The 19,924-nt window shown below is 38.0% G+C and overlaps 2 protein-coding genes across 6 annotated transcripts in view; one reads left to right on the plus strand and one right to left on the minus strand.

The window, feature by feature from the left end:
- LOC103050635 (phospholipase A and acyltransferase 4-like) overlaps positions 1-2,532 on the minus strand; it is a 64,842-nt gene extending 62,310 nt beyond the window's left edge. Inside the window, exon 1 of the mRNA XM_025167607.2 lies at positions 2,462-2,532. The gene's annotated coding sequence lies outside the window, so the exon portion shown is untranslated. The remainder of the gene's footprint in view (positions 1-2,461) is intronic.
- Positions 1-19,924, plus strand: part of STK38L (serine/threonine kinase 38 like) — a 39,219-nt gene that overhangs the window by 1,497 nt on the left and 17,798 nt on the right. For 2 of the 5 annotated variants that reach the window (XM_088134876.1, XM_025167599.2), the window contains exons 2-4: positions 14,038-14,182; positions 16,410-16,461; positions 19,310-19,432. In XM_088134876.1, the coding sequence (XP_087991002.1) occupies positions 14,049-14,182; positions 16,410-16,461; positions 19,310-19,432 (309 nt within the window). In that variant the 5' untranslated portion in view covers positions 14,038-14,048. The other 3 variants (XM_088134875.1, XM_088134877.1, XM_007429702.4) reach the window with 3 other exon arrangements.

Raw genomic sequence — 19,924 nt, forward strand, 5'->3', positions numbered from 1 at the left:
CTTTCCAAGTAGGAAGCATGAACATCCATCCATCTATCCATCCATCTTTCTGATGTTTCAAAGAAGTAAATCCACTGGTTTCATTAGAACAAAAACTCTGTGCAAATATTGAGTGAAGCTAGTTCATATCCACCTATGTGATGAAGTAGCACAAAGAAAGGGTAAATTCTTAAAATTCTCCAATCTTGGCTGCAACATTTGCTGAATCTGTGCTTCTTCCATACAGAAGTGTAGGATGTTGGGATTTGAAGATAGTTTTCTCTCTGTTTATTCCAGATTTCCTGCTTGAAAGTAGATGGCAGTTTTGCAGAGTCACTTTCCACAAATGGATCTTTGAGAACCTCTAAATGGATTATATTAGAGAGTGTTACAGGATATATGTTTGTTCTGAGACCCATTTGCTGCTGTTAGGTATTGTACATAAGTCTGATCAGATGGATTTGCTGGTTGTGTTTATCCCAGAACTAGTGGAAGTTTATCTAGTTCTATGCAGTAGTTCTATGGAACGAGACCAGAGGTGAGCGTTGCTACACGCTGGAATTGCTCCCATTGCAGTATTCTGAATAAAAAGGTGGATTTGCTGGCTGTTGGCCATTCAAGATCATTTTTGGTAACCTACCAGTGAATTTTACTTAGGCTGCTTAAATATGGAAAAGTTGTAAGGAGTTTTGTACATTGTGTTATATGAGCATGACAAACGCTGCTATTGATCTACTTAGCACTACTTAGCACTAACATTGATGTCAGTGCCTGCACTCTTGTTGTGTTCATTGCATAGACACTTGGATTAACATTTTGGAAGTACCGTACATGCCAAATCTGGCTCCAATGTGGACATTTTGTCTCACATCGATTCTATATGGTGTATTCTTGTAATCTTTGGCTTTATAATTGCAAGGAATTTGTACACTGTCTTTAGGATGTTGCTTAAAGAGAATGTGTGTGGGGGAACTAGTTTTCCAAACTTTCCTATTTTGTACTTGAAATGTTGTTTTCCTTGCCTTTTTAGAAGTGCAAAACATTTTAATCTGAAAGCGTGTCCATAAAGATCTGTAGCTAGCTCACACATTAAAACAATGAGAAGAATTACTTTAAATGCAGTGTTAGTCACTTAGATAGAAAGAGTAAACTGGCATTATGTGGGAAATTGTTTGGTTTTGTTGATTGCGTGGAGGTTTCACATCTCTTTGGTAATGATGACTGGTGTAAATGAAACAACCCATTAAAAACAAAACCATTTAATCTTTTCTCCTTGTTCATTTTGGTGTATAGATACATTTAGAGACCGGCTAGTGGGAATAATTATATGATTGAGTTCTTTAAAGTATGAGTTCTGCAAACAAGACAATTAAAATTTTAATGATTTAAGAAACCCTTGCCGTGGATGTTGTTCTTAAAAAGTATTTTGAAGCACTTTCATCCGGAAATCCTTTTGTCACAGATAGAGATAAGGAATAATTTTATTGAGACAGACCATAAGTCTGTCTTGCACTTCCTGGAGATACTGTGAATTGAATCTTGGCACCTTCTCGATGCAGAGTGTATGCTTGAATGATGAGCTGCAAACCTTCATTGTTATAAGAACAATTCCAAAAAAAAAATCACATAGAGTTTGGGGACAAGAGCTAACATCAGAGCTATGATCTGGTTGTCACTGCCCTGGACCATTCAGTTTGGTATGATTTCACTGGTGCTGAAATGCAGTGGGAATTTTGGCTACCACCAGTGGGGAAGGAGACTGTGCCAGACGATGATATCTGAAGCCCTTTGGGCATTTTTTCTGCCCTTCTAATTGCCAACAGAAGTAAGCAAAAGAGCCCTTTTCTTGTAAACATAACTGAAAACAAGACTAGTTGGGTAAATCAGTACTTCAGAAACTCCAGTTATTTGCCATTTTATCCTACTTTAGGCTTAGGTTTACTTCCAGATAAATTCTACAGTACTAGTGCAACTAGTCTATAAGATAATGGATATGACTTGGATTTCAAAGAAATAATTCTATAGATCAGCTCTCATCCATCCAGAATTTATCTTCCAGAAATTTTGGATTCCCTATCCCGAAATGATGATCACACTGGCTGGGGCCCATAGGAGTTGTTATCCAAGACATCTGGAATGTTTAGAGCCAGATAATCAAGGCTGCTCTAAAGGAAAGTCACCTTGTGTGAATGTTGGTGCCCATGAACTGACAAGAGATATTGGCTGAGTTCGGACATTGAGCTAAGTCATAACATTTGGCTATTGGGTTTCCCCACTCAAAAACCATGGCTTATCACAGCATTGGAACCCACCTAATATGATTCCTGCCCTTAACTCAGCAGCTCACAGGGGCTTCTTGTATTTTCCCACAGAGCAGCAGCTGTGTGGGGTAGGTTGTGTTGACAAAGAGTGGCCCAAAGTCATCCAGTGAGCTTTCAGGACTGAGGGTAAATCAGCTTCTAGCCCAACATCTTAAGCCTACCTTGCATTGCCGTTCCAACATGATCCTGGTTCTCTCTTTGTGGAGCCCTCTTGCATCATTGGGTGGGGGGCGGGTTGTGGCAGGGAGGGGAGATTAAATACCTCTCCCATGTAGTTTTTTATCTATAAAATGAGCATCACTAAGATAACTAAAATAGCTAAGTGGTTGAGAGGAACAATGTTACTATTTATTGCATCTTCCAAATTAAGTTTCCAGAATGGAATCGCTGCAGCAATGCCAAGTTAAACCCAAGTTTAGATGTTTGCATTCCAGAAGCAAGGGGAGACAAAGTGTCACTTTTTAGGACATACAGAAAAGATATGTGGCCTTTATTTAATTAAACCACGTGTGACACTCAACCCATTTTATAATTGCATAATATTTGAAAGAAGGGGAAAGTGCAGCTTACTGATTTAGAACAGTGTTTCTCAACCTCAGCAACTTTAAGATGTGTGGAGTGCTGGCTAGGGAATTCTGGGAGTCGAACTCCACACATCTTAAAGTTGCTGAGGTTGAGAAACACTGGTTTAGATGATCATTACCTTTATATTTCTGATGTTCAGCTTTATAGAAAGTTGATCCAAAAATATTTAGTATTATCTCATAATCTAATATATATCTAACTGGCTTCTTAACAAGTGGGTTGCCAACATTTAATTTTGATAGCAGGGCTGGATCTGAGTGCTGTACCAAAATCTAGGATCCAGGAACTTGTGACTTACGAGCTGGTGACCCATGAGGCCCACGTCTGAACATACTTCACCTCCATTGTTCCTTTGTAAACTTAATTCATAAATACCTGGGACTTTGAGATTTGTCTGGGAGCTGATGACTGTACTAGCCTTCTATTAAATGCTGTTGCATCAGACATCTAGATTACAGTCTTTTTACCTGAAGATGCTGAGTAACAACCTCATATTCTCTCCTAATCCAATTAACACTGTTTATTGTTCTTCTGAAAGTGATTGCATTATCCTTTTCGCTATTGGCACTAAGGTTTGTTAAATAAAATCTTTGGCCTGGAATTCAGTGCAGGCTTCCATCAAACATTGTCAACTGCTAGTAGAATATTTAGAAACGAAATACAGAAGTGCATTATGTCTCAGTGCAACCAGACTACAGTATTATGAAGCTAAAAATAGTAAATAATGAATGCGTAGCAGATGCAAAACAGCAGTCCGAAAGGTCTGGTGGTTTATGTCACCGAGATTAGTAGAATTAGTTAATAAGGATATGCCTCTGTCCTTAGATGTGCATATTATATGTATGTTTAGCTAACAAAAGCCTAACTACTAATATATTTATTTCAGAGCTGTATTTTCAGGGCTTGCCATTGACAATTTTGATTGTAATGACTGAATATTAATCTTCTGACAAGTAGAATGACTGTGGTTAAAAATTAGGTTTCCTCTTTTCCTCTTAAATCACAATGAAGTTTGAAAGCGTTATGAATTGTTGTAAGAAGTAAGGAGGATATAAGCAAAAAACAACTTTAAAAACCAATCTCTTTTTAAGTATCTCAGCTCCCAGCAAACAATTTGGCCTCTAAAGTGAAAGCTGTTGGCGGCTAGAGTTGCTATAAAAGAAACTGGTGGTTTATTACTTGGCTTTAAAGCCTGGGCAAGTAAAACTAATAGCGGAAATAAAACTCCAGGTTGCTCGAAAGCCATCAGGAATGCATGCCTGAAATTACAGTTAGAGCTGGATGACAGTTGTAGCCTTATTGGTGGTATACCTGTAAAATAAACGTCAGTGTTCACATACACTCCAGATTTAAATCCACCAAAAATGCAACGATTGTAATGTCTCTGTTGCTTTTAGTCTGCTTCTGTAAAAGGCCTTCAAGAAAATAGCCAGGACTTCACTGAGTTATTTGACCTTCTGCAAGTTGAAAGAGGCTTGAAAAGTATAGGTAAGAAACTTTTCATCTTTCCCCTGTGAAACCAAGCTCTGGCTCAGCCTAGACCAGTGTTTCTCAACCTTGGCAGCTTTAAGAAGCGTGGACTACAATTCCCAGAATTCCCCAGCCAGTGCTGGCTGGGGAATTCTGGGAGTTGAAATCCATGCATCTTAAAGCTGCCAAGGTTGAGAAACACTGGTCTAGATGGTGTGAATGCAGGAGCATCCATGTATTTTTCTTGAAGAATGATAGAAATCAGGATAAGCTTTTAAGAATGTAGATTGAGTAGGGACAGGAAAACTTGGAGATCAATTGTGTAAGTTCCATCATGATTACAGAGAGTAGTTTTCTGACCTAGCACTGAAAATAAATGGAATTATGTGTGAAATGGCCAATTCTGTTGGTTTTATGTGAACATTTTGCTGGGGTATTTTAAATCTTTCTCTGCTGGTTCTCAGACTCAAGACTTCTATGTGTGTCCCTGTTACCAGGTTGTGAGAAGAGTTGCAGCGTTTTCTTTGAAGCTTTGTCCCTGAATTAGGATATTCTTGTATTGTCTTGACTGTTACGTCTCCAGTAGTTGCTTGCTGTATGTATGTATGTATGTATGTCATATTTATATGGCCACCCACTTCACAGACAAGTGACTCTAAAGGTGTTGAGCTGAACGGAGAGCATATTTCAACATGAATGTTTGTTGATTGTTTCAGGAGTGCACTACTTTGTAAGTAAGAATCTTTTCCTACAGAGTTTTTATACTTTACCAGGTGTGACTGCAAAGTCTTTTGTTAAAGAGTAGTTACTGCTAAGGGTTAGTCCATAGGATGTGTCTTTGCATCTGTAGGAAGTTGGGGAAAATGTTTTAAACATTAAATTTGTATCCTGCTTTTATTCAGTACTGGGTTTCATATTCTTCCTTACTGACAAGAGTCATTTGGAAAAAGCTTATTATGTGCAAGGAGTCATTCCCTCCTCTTATGCACATAATGCCATATAGCGCACTCAGTTGGAAGCTCTTGGCTTTTGTTGGAAAAGAGATGCTCAACTGCTGAGGGTTCAAGAATGTCAACCAAGGGACTGTGGAAGAATCCAGGCAAATGGCACTTATTGAAATGCAGCAATTGCTAGAAGCAAATGGGATAACAATCCTTGCTTGCTGTCTATAGAAAATGGCACAAATAAGGTACAGGTTAGTGATTGTAAACAATTAGGGGAGAACAAAATAGTTCTGAGTTGCAACAGAAAGTCACTACTAGAATCTTTAGTGGTTGATGAAAACCATGCTTGGAACTACTGTACTTAAGAAAGAAGGAGTAGTTGATAGAACCATGGAAACGGAAGAATCAGCAGTTCATTTTTTTTTATCACTCCCAGGGATAGCAACAGCTACCACAATTCTTCTTCCAAATGTCCTATGACACCTTTTTTCCCCACAACTAGAGCTTCATCTCTCTGTGACTAAAAATGAGTTTTGTGACATCCTAAAGGCTAAAAGAGTGAATACATAAGCTTTCATGGACTTCGTATGATACATGCATGTAGTCTACAAAAACTTACATCATAATATACTTGTTAGTCTAAGATGGTTTTGGTGCCATAGATTCCTACTGCTAACCACCTGGAGTTCTGCAGCCCTGCTAATCTTTTTTCTTGTTGTCTTCTCTGACATAATATGCAATTCTTCAGAGCAGGAACTTAGTCACTATTTTCATGCATTTTTTCCAGGACATCATTTATAACCCATTTTGTCTAAAGTTATCCTAAGCAGCGTGCACAATTTTAGTCAGCTCACAGAAGAAGTAAGAGTTGTTAGTCTCACCCCCCCCCCCATTTTTCCCCTTAGATCATCCTATTGCAGTTTGTAATCTTAGTTGTTATTTATGTACAGTAATAGTTGAAAGGAAAATAAAAAGCTGTCCTGGAAAATATTCTGGAAATTCTTGGATCAGAATCTTAGAACAAGAGAATAGGAGTTGGATAATTGGCTTATTTAACTCAGTCATATCAGCAGCCATATTTTCTAATCTGGCAACTCCACATATTTTGGATTACAAAATTATTCCTCACTGAACATTGGCCATCATTGCTGAGGCTGATGGGAGCTGTAATTCAAAACACCTGGGAGAGATTTGAAAGTTTGATAGTAGTTCTCCCAAGGCATTTACTGTACACCAATGTTGTAACAACAAATATGACCCATCTTTCTAGGAATTAGTTGTGGGAAGTGTTTCTGGCTTTTCTAGATAATATTCTTATTTACTATTTTCTTCCCTGTTTTTGCATCAAATTATGCCATTCACACAGTATTTATTTATAGTATACGTTCCTGGAAGTTTGGAACTGTGTAGAACAAAGTGTGTGGGATTAATTTGAAAAATTTTAACTCATAAGCTGAAGCTGTATACAACTTACTCTTCTTTTTCCATTTATCTCTCCCTTCTAGTCTCACCCCACATCCACATTGAAATTTCTAATACAATGGCCATAGTTCTTAGGTTTCTGAAGCTCTTCTAACCCTCCAGTCAGAGTTGAATTATTACTGGAAAGGTTATTTTAAGGGACTTTACTTTCCCACCCTTAGTCATAAAGCAATCTGGCCAAAATATTACGTATTAGTTGCCTACTCTAAATGAATTCCTTATTTGGTTTAAGAGCAGATGAAACTTCTGTCTGGAGCAACTCACGTTACTGTATAGTTTGGGTGCAGCTTCCTTGTATTGATGTTGTCAGTGAAGCACTTGACTGATGGGATGAAATCATACAGAGTCATACCCTTTTTTTATGATTCACTGTTTTTGTTCAGTTACCGTACCTGCCTATGGTTGTGTTTCCATTCATGGTTCGTATTCTGCCTTGCCCAAAGAGGAGATCTCCGTTTTCTGAAGTTCCCTTTCATTTGTGGAAATTTCTCTGGCTTTTAGATGGAAAATCATGCTTTGACATTATTTGTTCAGGGAGGCAAATATATAAAGGAAGAACAAGAGTGCCCTTTTCAGATGCATGAAACCCGACCCCAAAATAGCTTTTTTTACTTCAACAACTCTAAAGGCTTGGTTACACAACTGAATATCCTCACATCATTATCTCTGTCTGTGTTTCAGCCACATATTTGTTTGCTCAACAGGATTAGACAAGGATGAAGAACTGATAAATCAGCAGGAATGTGTTTCACTTAAAAAAAAAAAAAATCTCAAAGAAATTGATTATATTTGAGCATATTAAAGCAGGAAAGTTTACCATGCACAGCAGAGGGAAGATTGACAGAAGGATGGGATTGAAAAATGGAGTTTCTGTCTCAGCAAATAAAGCCAAACCGAGATAGTAATTTTGAATATATTCTTGATTAATATTGTGTCTCCATGATGCAAAGAAGGGTGGATGCCAAGTTATTCAATGTTGTTTGAAAGAGCCCATGTGGTTCTCAATTGGAAGTAAAAATGCATCATATTTGACGTGGTATCTGACACAGAATTCATTAGATTGTAACAGTAGATCTGTGATGTGGAAAAAAAAAGACTCATTTGTTGTATAGTAGTGCCTGACCTAATATTTATTGTGCTATGCCACCCTTTTATCTTGTGCTCCTTCCCATCAGGGTCATTTTAGTCCTACAAGAATTAATTGCAAGAATTAATTACATTTTTATTCTTTTATTCACTCTTCCTCCTGAGGATGTATGTAAGGTTTTCCCAACCCATGTTTGCCCTTGAAAGACCATATGAGGTAGTTGCATGAAATAGCGCCCTCCAGGACATTTAGCAATCTCCCTAGCTGACTGAGGATTTGAACCTAGATTTTCTTACTCTTAGTGCAACCTTTTCTGTAACTTTGCATACACTTCCAAAATGGTAGGGCTTGGATGACCATCTTGCCTGTTTTGATGCTCTTGGGTGCCACTGCAAGATTTTCTTGAACTTAGTCCTACCTTTTCATTAATTCCTATGGCTTTTACTCTGTCAGGTAAGAGACAGGGTTAAATGGAAGTTGCAAGAATAATTATTTCTCAGAGCTCTGCCATGTACAAACCCCCTGCAATTAAAAACACAGTATATCATGGCAGGATGGAGGCAGAGGAATGGGTTCTAGCCTGGCCATCTCCCTTCTGTATTCACTTTTCTGTTTGGGAGTTGATTAGGAAAGCTTAAATAACTTTCATTGTCTCTCTAAAGATCTTGAATTGCATCACTAGTTACCATTGAGCATCATTCCTTCTTGTTTCTGTTGCACATATAGATCCAGATTGTATCTCATGGACTTCGGCAAACTCCTTGGAAAGTTCTAGTGAAAGAGTCTGTACTTTTCCATTTTCTATCTACCAGAAGCTCCTCTTAAGGTAGAGTGATGTATCTCAACCTGGGGAAGGTTAGAGATCTTTTGAAGCTGGATATTTTGTTGAGATTGATATAGCCAGCCTACAGGCTATAACCAGTAACCATACAGTTTCTTTTAACCTATCTTTAAAATGTAATATCTTGATCTCCATATTTAAAAAAGAAGAAGAAGAATTGGATGAGGAATTGTTTTGCTAGTGCTTTTTCTCAATGTAAGAATTAAGAACCCTGTGATTGAAAAGATGCTATTTTCGTTCATTCTTAAGGATGCAATGTTTCCATGAAATTATGCCCTGAAAAATCTATTTTGAAATTTGGCTTATCCTGCTTGCTAGACTCTGGCTACCTATTTCAATAGCCAAAGCCCCTGCTCTCTCAGGGACCACTGCCTCACATGCTTTTACAAAATGGAGTAAGGGTCTTGTTTCGAGTTCCCAGTTTGATATTTTGGAACACTCACAAAATGTCAAGTCCGTTCCATCAGAATAAAGCCAGAACATTCTAATTGAGTGTTCTAGTTTTCATTCTGTGCATACCACTGATAGCTATTGAAAGATTTTATTTTGGCATTGTTCAAAAATGCCTGACATAAACTGCCATTTATCTGACTTCAGAAGTTGGGCTGGTCATGTTAACATAGTTTCAGTTTAAGAGCAAGTGGAAGAATGTAATGATATTTTCCACCTACTGTAATATCTGATGTAGCGCAGATCTAGAACGTGTCAAAAACTTACTGGCATATCTGTTTTTGCAACAAGCAACTTTTGTTTAGATCTTTTTGGCCCTTGTCTACAAGATCTGTAGCTAAATAATCCTGGCTGATTAAACAGCTATCTTGTATATATTTGTGTCAGGAATAGAATCATTCCATTCTGCAAATGGTTTGATCTTGAAGTCTTCTTTATGGGCACTTCCAGGAAACATTGGGTGGCCTCTTTTCAAAACATTGAAAGCTAATAGGGTGGAGAAAGGAAACACAGTGTTCAGATGGCATTCAGCATAAGGAGTCTCTGAGCAAGATTGCTTAACATTATTTGTTTGTGAGCAATGTAAAGTTGCAGGTAAGATGGCATTTTTTTTTTGCAGAGAGAGAATGGGAACTTTTATAACATTTCTTCTGACTTTTATTTATATTTCTAGCATTGAATTAATGAGATATTATGTCCCTGATCCAGTTAAATGGTAGAAATTGATCATTCAGGGTTGAATAGCAGAAGTAATGTAGTTCTGATAGCACAAAGGGAAACACGATGTGATATTGAACATGGTGTGATTTCTTGAACATCCAAGATTTTTCTTTAAGAAGGAAAATGTCTACACAATGGGAAGGGTGGTAGTAAAGTTATTTGTATTTGAAAATGAGTTTGAACTGCCTGCAGGTTTGCTAAAGCTGGAGAAATGTTGGGGTACACTTTCCAAAGATTGATAGTTGATCTCTAATGTGCTAATGGTCACTGAATCTGTGTTTGACTGGTCTCCTGGGATGAATCAAAGCAGAATTGTTGCTGTGCCTCATTATCTGCGACCAGACACTGGAGTCTGATGGGGCTTTGTGATTATCAACCTGGGGGTGATTATCTCTTGATTCCATTAATATCCCACCATTCTTCCATGGAGCCAAAGGAAGTCTTAAGTGGTTTTTCTCTTCTCCTGTTTTAGTTTCCCAGCAATCTTGCATGGGTGATTATGCTGAAAAATAATGACTTGTCTTAAAATTAGCCACAGAACTGAGCGGTGATATCTAATTCAAGACCATCTACTTTGCTGTCACATTTCCCTGCTATCTAGCATTTACCAATCTAGCCAAGAGATGGGAAGGGATGATGGTTACTTTCAGATAAGCAGTATTTATTTGTCTTGATTATAGAAGGAAGCAGAGAAGAGTAAGAATTGGTGGTGACTAACAGTCCTTAATATGATAATATATATGTGTTTCATCAGATAAAAATTCTCTAATTTTTCCATTTCCTTTAAAGTTACAGTCACCTTAGGGGTTTCATTTCCACCTCTTTAGTCTTGAGCATACTGTTTTTGATGGTTTCTGTATTGGTGTATTTAAGAATGACAAGAAAACGGGCATCTGTGTGAAGGGGGAAGTCCAAAAAAGTCTAGATGGCAGTCATGACAGCCCCCTTTGCACATGTGTGCAATGGATCACGGACATATAAAAAGGGGCAGGGTGTTGCTCATGCAGTTACAACTGCCATTTTTACTTTCTTGACATACACACTAGATTCTGGGTCTTTTTGCTGAGCGAAACAGACAACTCAATAAGTTTAGGGTTAGGGTGAAGAGAAATTTATTTAAAAATCCCTTTATAGATATGTTGATTCCTTTTTTCATAATTTAGCTATTTTATTCTATAATAACTAATTAGGCACGAAACGTTGGAAGTGATCAAAATACCTTCGGTGGTTTCTGTTTATAATTTACTTGTCTCCCTGTGATCAGTTTTAGGTTGATGGTGAAAAATTCTTACTTGGGTATATTTGTATACAGTTCTGTTCTGTATTATGACATTATAATCAGTGGAATGGGACCCTATATTATAGAGGTTGCAATATTTGTGTGAATGCGGTCTTTAAGACTTGTTATGGAATCCCTAATGCCTCTGAAAATATCCGTATTTAAATTGATATCAGCATCTGTAATTAGGTTAAAAAATACAACTGTCTCACATTCTGGTTGAATGTCTTCTTGATTTAACATCCTTGTGCATTAGTAAGTGCCTGCACTAGACTATGTTGTGTGCTTCTCCAGTAATTTGGATATAGACCTTTAGAAACCAGACAGCAGATGGAAAACCCAAACAGTAATTTTGAATAGAGAGCTATGTTGTCTCTTTCCTTTAGAAAGCACAACCTGTGAATTTGGAACATATGCAGTGGTAGATGGCTGTGTGAGAAGGTAGAATTCTGGCAAATGTTTCTGTTGGCAGCATTTTTCTAGCAGTAGCAAAATTTTAATACTGACAAACTCTGCCACTATAGCTGATCAGTTCATTGGTAACGTACATCAGGATGAATGGTACTTTGTAATGTAATCTCCTTTTTTGTAACCTCTGTTTTTAGCATTGAGTTAGTGTCCCTAGTGTACAAAATGTAACGTTAGCAGGATCACAGAAACTGTGCTGCCTTTGAACCGGTAGAAGGTAGCCATGAGCAGGGAGGCACCTTCAAATGTTTTGGTGTATCATTCCCACAGTCTGTTGCCCCTTAGTCATGATGATCTCTGGTCCAAAACCTTTGGAGAACACTGAGTTCCACATCTTTTATTGAACCTGTGGAAAACTGAACATCCAATGAGTAATTATTTATTTTCTTTTTCCTTCTTGGGCTCTATCCCAGATTAATGAGATTCTCAATACTTTGCAGTCTTCCAGCAAAATCAGTTCAGGGGTGAGATTGTGTTGTTACCACTTTTTAACTTTAATATAGGCAAAATTGTCTTAGCAGCACTCAAGAGGTGGTGGTTTTATGTCCTGCTGTTAAGAAAGAGTTGTCCTCTTCTTGTCTATTGCCTAGAGAGAACAGATCTTGCCTTATGATAGACAAATAGGCTTTCTCTATGTGTCATCTTTGGTAACATACGTACTTTTGATTAGCCTTCTGCTCTTTTTCTCGGAGGAAGATCACAATTTATATTTCTAACACTTCTCAGAAGGGAGAATTGGGATCCAGGAAGTTTGCCTAAGGAACAAGCTTTCAAAGCCCTAAATTGCCTTTCTCCAGGATATGCTATCTCCTTATGTAACTCTTTCTCTCTTATGAATTAAGATGTGAGTCATGTTTCTGCAGATGCTTCCTCTTAGACTTTTCCCTGGAAATAAGAACAGGACCTTGTTTGTGAAATTCCATCCCTTACAGGGAGCTATTAAACAGTCGAAGATTCATTCAAGATTATGCTTTCCATTTTTCTGAAATAAAGTTGGGAAACATTTTCAACCTCAGTTTTGTAGATGGTCTCCTCTCTGCAAACTTGACCGGGATATGTGTGTGTGTGTGTGTGTGTCATTCCTAAGCCAGCTAGGGCTGACAGAGAGAACAGAGGATTGTATTCCTCCAGTGACTTTTCTATGCTGCGTGCAAAACAAGAGTTTCCCGTTTTGGCAAACTATTTTGGTCGCGTGCTCGCTCCTCCATGAGGCTGTTAATCTATTTGTATGCCATTACTTCTCAGCTGTGGCTTCTCAGCCAGTGTTTAAATACAAGGCTATTATATTCAGGACACTTTTATTGGCCAGACACCTAAAAGGCCTATTTTGGGGCAGAACATCCCCCTCTGTTTCTGTTTCAAGATAAAAAATTCCAGACGACTCTGTTTATGGCACTCAGATCTATTTACTGGCCAGCAACAAGTCAAAACCAGCTGGGAAAGGAGGCGATTGAGCCAAGGAAGAGAGTGATGTTTATTGTAATCCTCATTTCTCTAGGTTTTCCATTTCTTCTGTACCACATAGTTGTGGTGCCAGCTTTTTAGTTGCTGTGCTCTAGATAGTATCTCAACACCATCTCAATCCCTTGGCTGATCTTGGAAGCCAAGCAGGGTTGGGCATGCTTAGTTCTTGGACAGGAGACAACCGGGGAATTCCAGGAAGGTAGACTAGATTGAGAAGTTGAATAAACTTTGTGGAAGAAGGCAATGGCAAAACACTTCTGTATTGCTGCCCAGAGAAATACAGGGTGTGTGTCCATGAAATTCCCAGAAGTCAAGCTTGACTTGAGGGCATCGTTAGATATATTTAATACTGAATAAGGCATTCAAGAAGCTCCTATGCGCGTGGATGTGTTTCAAGCCATACTGATGTGCCCTAATTTCTTTCATATCTGCCTTGAAGTTTGCACTGACTTGGATTTCACTCAGATGAGCATAAACTCTTCTTTTGGAGGACATACGTTAAGTTTCAGATTGGCCAATTTCTCGCTCATACCGCTGGCAACCTGGAAGTGGGCATTTTTTTCCTTTTTCCTTCACAGCTGTTATTTTTTACAACCTACATAGGTTGTAAATAGCAACCTACTAAATACCTCGTGATTGTCCATTTGCTTTCATTTCTTTCTGCATTTTTCTGCAGGACACCTAGGCTGCCGCAGTTTGGAGCCCAGGCTGAAAACATTAACACAAATTCCTTGAGTGAAAGAACATTGCTTCTTGCATGATTCAGGCTGGGTTTCTTCCCTTCAGATGTTTATAGGTGTGTGAGTGGTAGAACATCCCACCTTGCCAAAAATTCATATTGGAAGAAACTCTGTATTCCCATAATGGGTTTCTGTTTGATTGGGGGGGGAGACAAGGAGCAATTTTTATTTCATTGAGTAATTATTATTTTATGGACTCTGTTTCAGTGCACGTTGCTATGGCAATGACTGCAGGGACTCCAACGTCTTTTCCCATGAGCAACCACACCCGAGAGCGTGTCACAGTGGCCAAGCTTACACTGGAGAACTTTTATAGTAACCTCATCTTACAGCATGAAGAAAGAGAAACCAGGTACTTGGGGTCCCCTTCTGCTTTAATATCAAACCTTTGGTGAGGTTTATAAATTGCATGGAATTCTGCTGTTGGAGAGAGCCTTTGCTTGGAACAAGAGCTGCCTGTCTGTAAACCAAATTGATTTGTCTGGAGATGTCCACATAGATGGAGGCAACCCAAAGCTTCCTTAGGCTGCACCCTTACTTGGAAGGAAGTCCTCTGGAATGCCCATGGAATGTATTTCTGAGCAAACATTTCTTTATTTGTACCTCAGCTTTTTCCTTGGGAAAGTACCCCAGGTGGCTAATAAAACAGAACATCCAACATCAGAATGTGAAAAGCTGAAACCCAGAAATTAAACTCAACACTAAATTAGGTAGCACCTAAAAGACAGCACCTTGGCTAAGTATGTTATAGTGGCTGAGAAGTTGGACAGGAGCTTGAGAGACCCAGGTTCTTCTGAGGAGACCTCAGCCACAGAAGTTCACTGAGTGACTTTGGGCCATTCTTTCTTAGTTTAATTTGCCTGACAGGCTTGTTGTGGGGAGAAATGGGAGGAGGGAGTACTGGAAGAAGGGTGGGGTATACATCTAATGAATAAATAAATTGGGTTAGACTTGGTTAGTACCTGGACAGTAGACCATCAGAAAATTGGGAGGGGGGGAGAAATCTCCAAAGATGAACCATTTTCATATTGTTGCCAAGAAAACTACGTGGATGGGTCTGTGAAGTTACAAGGAGACAAATTCAACTCAAAAGAGACTTTACTTAAGCAGCAAAAAGGGAAGAATCCTTACAGTTTTTTTTTTAATTGCTGAGAATCATGTATACGATCGACAGAATAATAAAAGAGTAAATGTTACAATCCGAAGAGCCAAGCAGATTTTTCTTGGGCACTACAGCTGTAACTCTGCAAACAACCCTGTTGACAAAGCATATCGTACACATTGTTTGCCAACTGAAACCTTACCTGGGTGGAGATAACTTAGCCACAGTTACCTACGCCTTGGCAATCACCAGTTTAGACTTATACGATGTATTTTTTATGAAGAGTTGCCTTCAAAAATTAGTTGGAAGCTGCAATTGATCCAGGATAGACTGTTAACATATCCAGTCAGTTGTGTTATCTCATGATTAACTACTGGTTCCAAATGCCAGTTTTGTTATTTGAAACTGAGAAGGACTTTCCTCTCCTCTATTTATCTACCTGATCTTTAAGATCTTCTGAGACTTGTGTTTTGAGAACTCCTCCGCACAAATGTCCAAGATGGAGATGGCCTGTGAGGCTCACCTGATACCTTCTTGATGGACTTTTTAGTGATTGTTCTTCCCCTAGGTTTTTTAAAAATCTCCCGACTTGCCAGGTGATGGCAACTTTCTATTTGGGATGCAATTATGTTTTTCATTGTTTCTTCTGTATTTGTATTTGCAAGCTATCTGGGATCTTTAATTACAAGTTATGGCAGCTCTATAAATACAGAAATAAATAAATATCTCATAGAAAAAATAGTTTGAAGACATCTCTTGTTAGCAACTGGTCTACTTCTTTAGATAGCTTGCCCCTTTTTATTGCTGAAAGCAAGAAAAGTTAACCAGGTAAAATGTTTTGCAAATACTTCAGAATAAATTTGGAAGAAAACTAAGGTGAGACATAGAAGAAACCCTCCATTTTTCTCTGGCCTCATATATCATGCTAAACTAAATGGTTGGTATGATAGATATGCTTCACCATGAACTATACTGTACAAACTATAATGCCTGGGTTTGGACATTGCACTAAGCTATAATATGATGTGTTTGGCTTTGGTTGTTGGATAGACACAGCCAGTTGTGTTCCTTCAATGGTGATGTGAACCATGAGGTGATGTGATGCTTGAATCCTGCAACGCATCTGTTCCCATTCTCTTGGTTTCTTCTCGGGAAACTGAGGGAGTATACGTCAGAAAGTTTTGCCAGGTTGTATATATATAAAGCATTTTACTTTCCCCTGTCTCAAGCAGCAATAAAGATACCTGGATGAGAACTTGAATAATGTAATAGCGGTAGAATTTGGGAATGAGAGAGACCCTAACCCTCTTCACTTACGTAGTGATCTCCAGAATTATTGACTTAACTAGTGTTAAACCAAACTCACACTTTGGACCCAGGTCCTCTTACTGATGTGTTTTGAGGTGCAATGACAGTCTTTTTCTATTCTAAAACGCAGGTTGTTTCATAATATGTTTTTTGTGTATCCCCAACTTAGGCAGAAGAAACTAGAAGTAGCCATGGAGGAAGAAGGTTTAGCAGATGAAGAGGTAATATGGATGCTCACGAAGCTGAAAGTTTATAGAGCTTTATTGGTTGGGATTGGTGCTTAGTGATTCATAGATTGCAGGCAACTTTTGTGTGTGTTTGTTTTAATAACGTTGGCCAGAAAAAGCCAATGGAGGTAAGCAGTAAATGGGAGAAAGGAATAGCAGAAGAAAATTCAGAACATTTTCACATATATACACATGGCTCCTGTTAAAGGAACTGCAGTGTAATAAATACTTTGTAGGGAGTTTTAGTAAGTAAAATAGTGGTAAGGGCTCCTTACCACTATTTTAGGTAAGGGTTAGAACATTTCCGTCATTTGGACTCTAACATTTAGAGGGAATATTGCTTCCTCATATTTCTATATATACTGCTTCGTTTACTTGGCATTTACTTAATAAATGTATCACTAGAAACACATTTGCATTGATCTATGAAATAGGCAACCTGGTTTAATCATCAACACATTTTACATTGTAAAATATAAATTACAATGTCATTTAATGCAAGCTTTAAATATCTTGAAAAACATTCACTTCCTCTGAATTTTTTTTTTTTTTTTAACGAATGCTTTCTACTTTCTACCTTGTTTGAGATACACACCTTGGATGTGTGGGTGATTCAATTGATAGAAGATGGGATTCTTTTCCAAGTTGCCAAGGTGGTCGAAATTATGCTTCATACAGATGATTCTGATTTGTGAACCAGATGGAAAGAATATTTCTTGGGAAGAAATATTAGCAAAGGTTAGCAAGTCTAAGTATCGCTTCCTCCTTTGCTGCTTCGTTCCAGCATTTAACTTACAAGGCGGATCAGAACCCTGGAATGTCAGCATTAGAGAATCCTTGTGGGATTCTGTTCTTGCCATGTTATATATATTGCTATTTACATCACAGAGGCAACTGAGGAAGAGGAAGATGCAATTTGTAGTTCTGTGGAGTCTTTGGGACTCTCTGAGCTCCGTGGTTTGCTTGCAGATGTTTCATTACCCAACTAGGTAACATCATCATCAATTTGAGGTTCAAATGCTCTTGTACATGTTTTCAACTTGGGATTCTCATGGAGTATCCTACCAGGAGCATTTGTAGGTTTCAGCCTTAATCTAGCTATTTTCCAGACAAATTAAAAGATTAACATCTTAGCGGTCTTTCTGCTAGAAATACACAAGATAGGACAGTGATAATCAAACTAAACTGAGTTAGGCTCTCCTTTTGTGCATATAACAGTAACCCGTTTGTGGAATTTTTACAAATGCAGTGCTTTTTATTATAGTCATGTATCACAGAATGAATCTATCTATCTATCCCCATAAGATTTATTTTTGGTGACGGGAACCAGTAAAAATATCTTAGCTGTATCTTACGGGGTCCTTGCCTTTTCTCATCTGTTCAGTAGTCAGAGTTCATAAAAGTAAGCTGGATATGGTTATGACTTTATACGTGTCCTAATGCATGCAATATAGTTAAGCAGCTTCCAGATTAAAAACATTGAAATACAGCTTGTGTAATGAAATAAAAGCCAGTAATTAGTTAAATAATTGAAATAGCAGCAGTAGAGAGGAATGTAAAAGCAACTGGACCAGTTTAAAATCTATCTTTCCACAAAAGGAAGTTAAAACTGTTCAAAGGCTTGTCCTAAACTGGTTTTATTGCATATGATGTATTTTAAAGCAAATTAGCAATACACTGATCGAAATGCTTGCCACTGCTGTTATTGTCCTTAAGTTCCCCTTCAAAAATAAGAAGAGCAAGGATATATATACTTCCTCCAGATCATATATAATTATTCATTATTGCTGTTACACAATGCTATCACATTTCTTCCTAAGTCATGACATTAGAACTTGCTTGATTGTGAATGAGTTATTATTTGTTCTTTATATCAATGTAAGATGAGACTCATTTTGTCCATAGCATGTGATAAAAGATAGCTCTCTCTTTGCACTGGAATATGTGAAAGGTGGAAGCCTTGTATTGAGAGAAATTAGTATATGATGCCATCTTGTGGTTTAAAATGAAATCAAAGTGTAGCTGTCTTTTAAAACAGCACTGTTTCAGAACAGTCTTTACGAGGGGAAAAAAATCCACGTGCGTATGGTTTTATAACAGGGAATAAACTTCTAGATATTAATGATTCCCCTTTTCTTTCTCCTGAACTTAAAGCACGAAGCAATGGATGGAAAACATAGCTATGTATGAATATAAAGCCAGACTATTTACACCATGTACTTCTAGAACTTCATGTTCTGAATAGAAGTAGCTCTGAGATCTGTTAAAGCTGATATGCCATGGTTTATTTTTGGGTTATCTTGCCCAAGAATGTCTTTTTTTTGGTGTGGGGGGGTCATCAATGATTTTTTGAAAAAAAAAATCCACAAAGTAATGCTACAGAATTGCTGTATCAGGCACTGTTGATAATGTGAGATAGATTGAAGGAGCATCTTCCCCTTAAAAGAGCTTTGCTGGGCAAGCAAGTGATCATCCACCAGCCATCATGTTAATCTATCCCATTCTGTGTGAGGTTTCTTGTGTTACACTCAAGGTGTCATCTGTGGTATCTTTTTGCGTGCAGTATTGTGGTAAACAGAGGAAGCTTGGATTCTAGCTAGCAGAAGGTGGGTCTTTCTGATGTGGGAGAAAGACACCTAACAGTCCAATGAATATTCCTTGGGGGCCATCTTATTGCCTTCAGAACCATCCTTAAGTCTACACCACACCTGTGCAGGAAAGAAGGGAGTTACTTCCCATTGAAATAAAAATATGATAGTATTCTTATGAAAAGCTTACTCATTCCACTTCTTTTTTGGAATTATGGCTGCATATTAATATAACGAATAATTGTTCCCCTCAGAAAAAGCTACGAAGATCTCAGCATGCCCGCAAAGAAACTGAATTTTTAAGGCTGAAGAGGACAAGGCTAGGCCTTGATGACTTTGAATCTTTGAAAGTGATTGGAAGAGGTGCATTTGGAGAGGTTTGTGATATGGATATTTGGTTTAAGAATTATTTTTCTGGATATCTACTTGACAACTTTGCAGGGTCACTGATCTGACTCCATGAAGTTATTGAGGGCAGGAATAGAATGAGAACAAACCTGTGAGGATGAATAGAAAATGCTTTATTTTTCATGATTTTTCCCTTTAGATGTTGAAGGGTGTTTTTTTTTAAGAAAAAAACCCATCAAAGTTAATTCCTGTTGTTCCTCATCTCTTATTTTGTCATGTCCCCTTCAAGATTTCTGATGTTTAATCTAACTGGCACTCTATAATTTCTTCACTTCTCTAGGCAGGGTTATATGTCCAGAGTAGACTTCACTAACCACTGCAGACTTGGTGTGTTTGTTTGCTTATTTATTTATTTTCCAATTGATTATGTTATTTATCCATCACCTCAGTCCAAATGGACTTCTGTGTGCAGGTTCCATGTATGAAGAGGACGCATATAAATTGGATTGATAAATAAATAA

Source organism: Python bivittatus, unplaced genomic scaffold (genome assembly GCF_059951505.1).
Source record: "Python bivittatus isolate LINGU-HERP-01145 unplaced genomic scaffold, Pbiv_v1 ctg000120_np1212, whole genome shotgun sequence".
NCBI lineage: Eukaryota > Metazoa > Chordata > Lepidosauria > Squamata > Pythonidae > Python > Python bivittatus.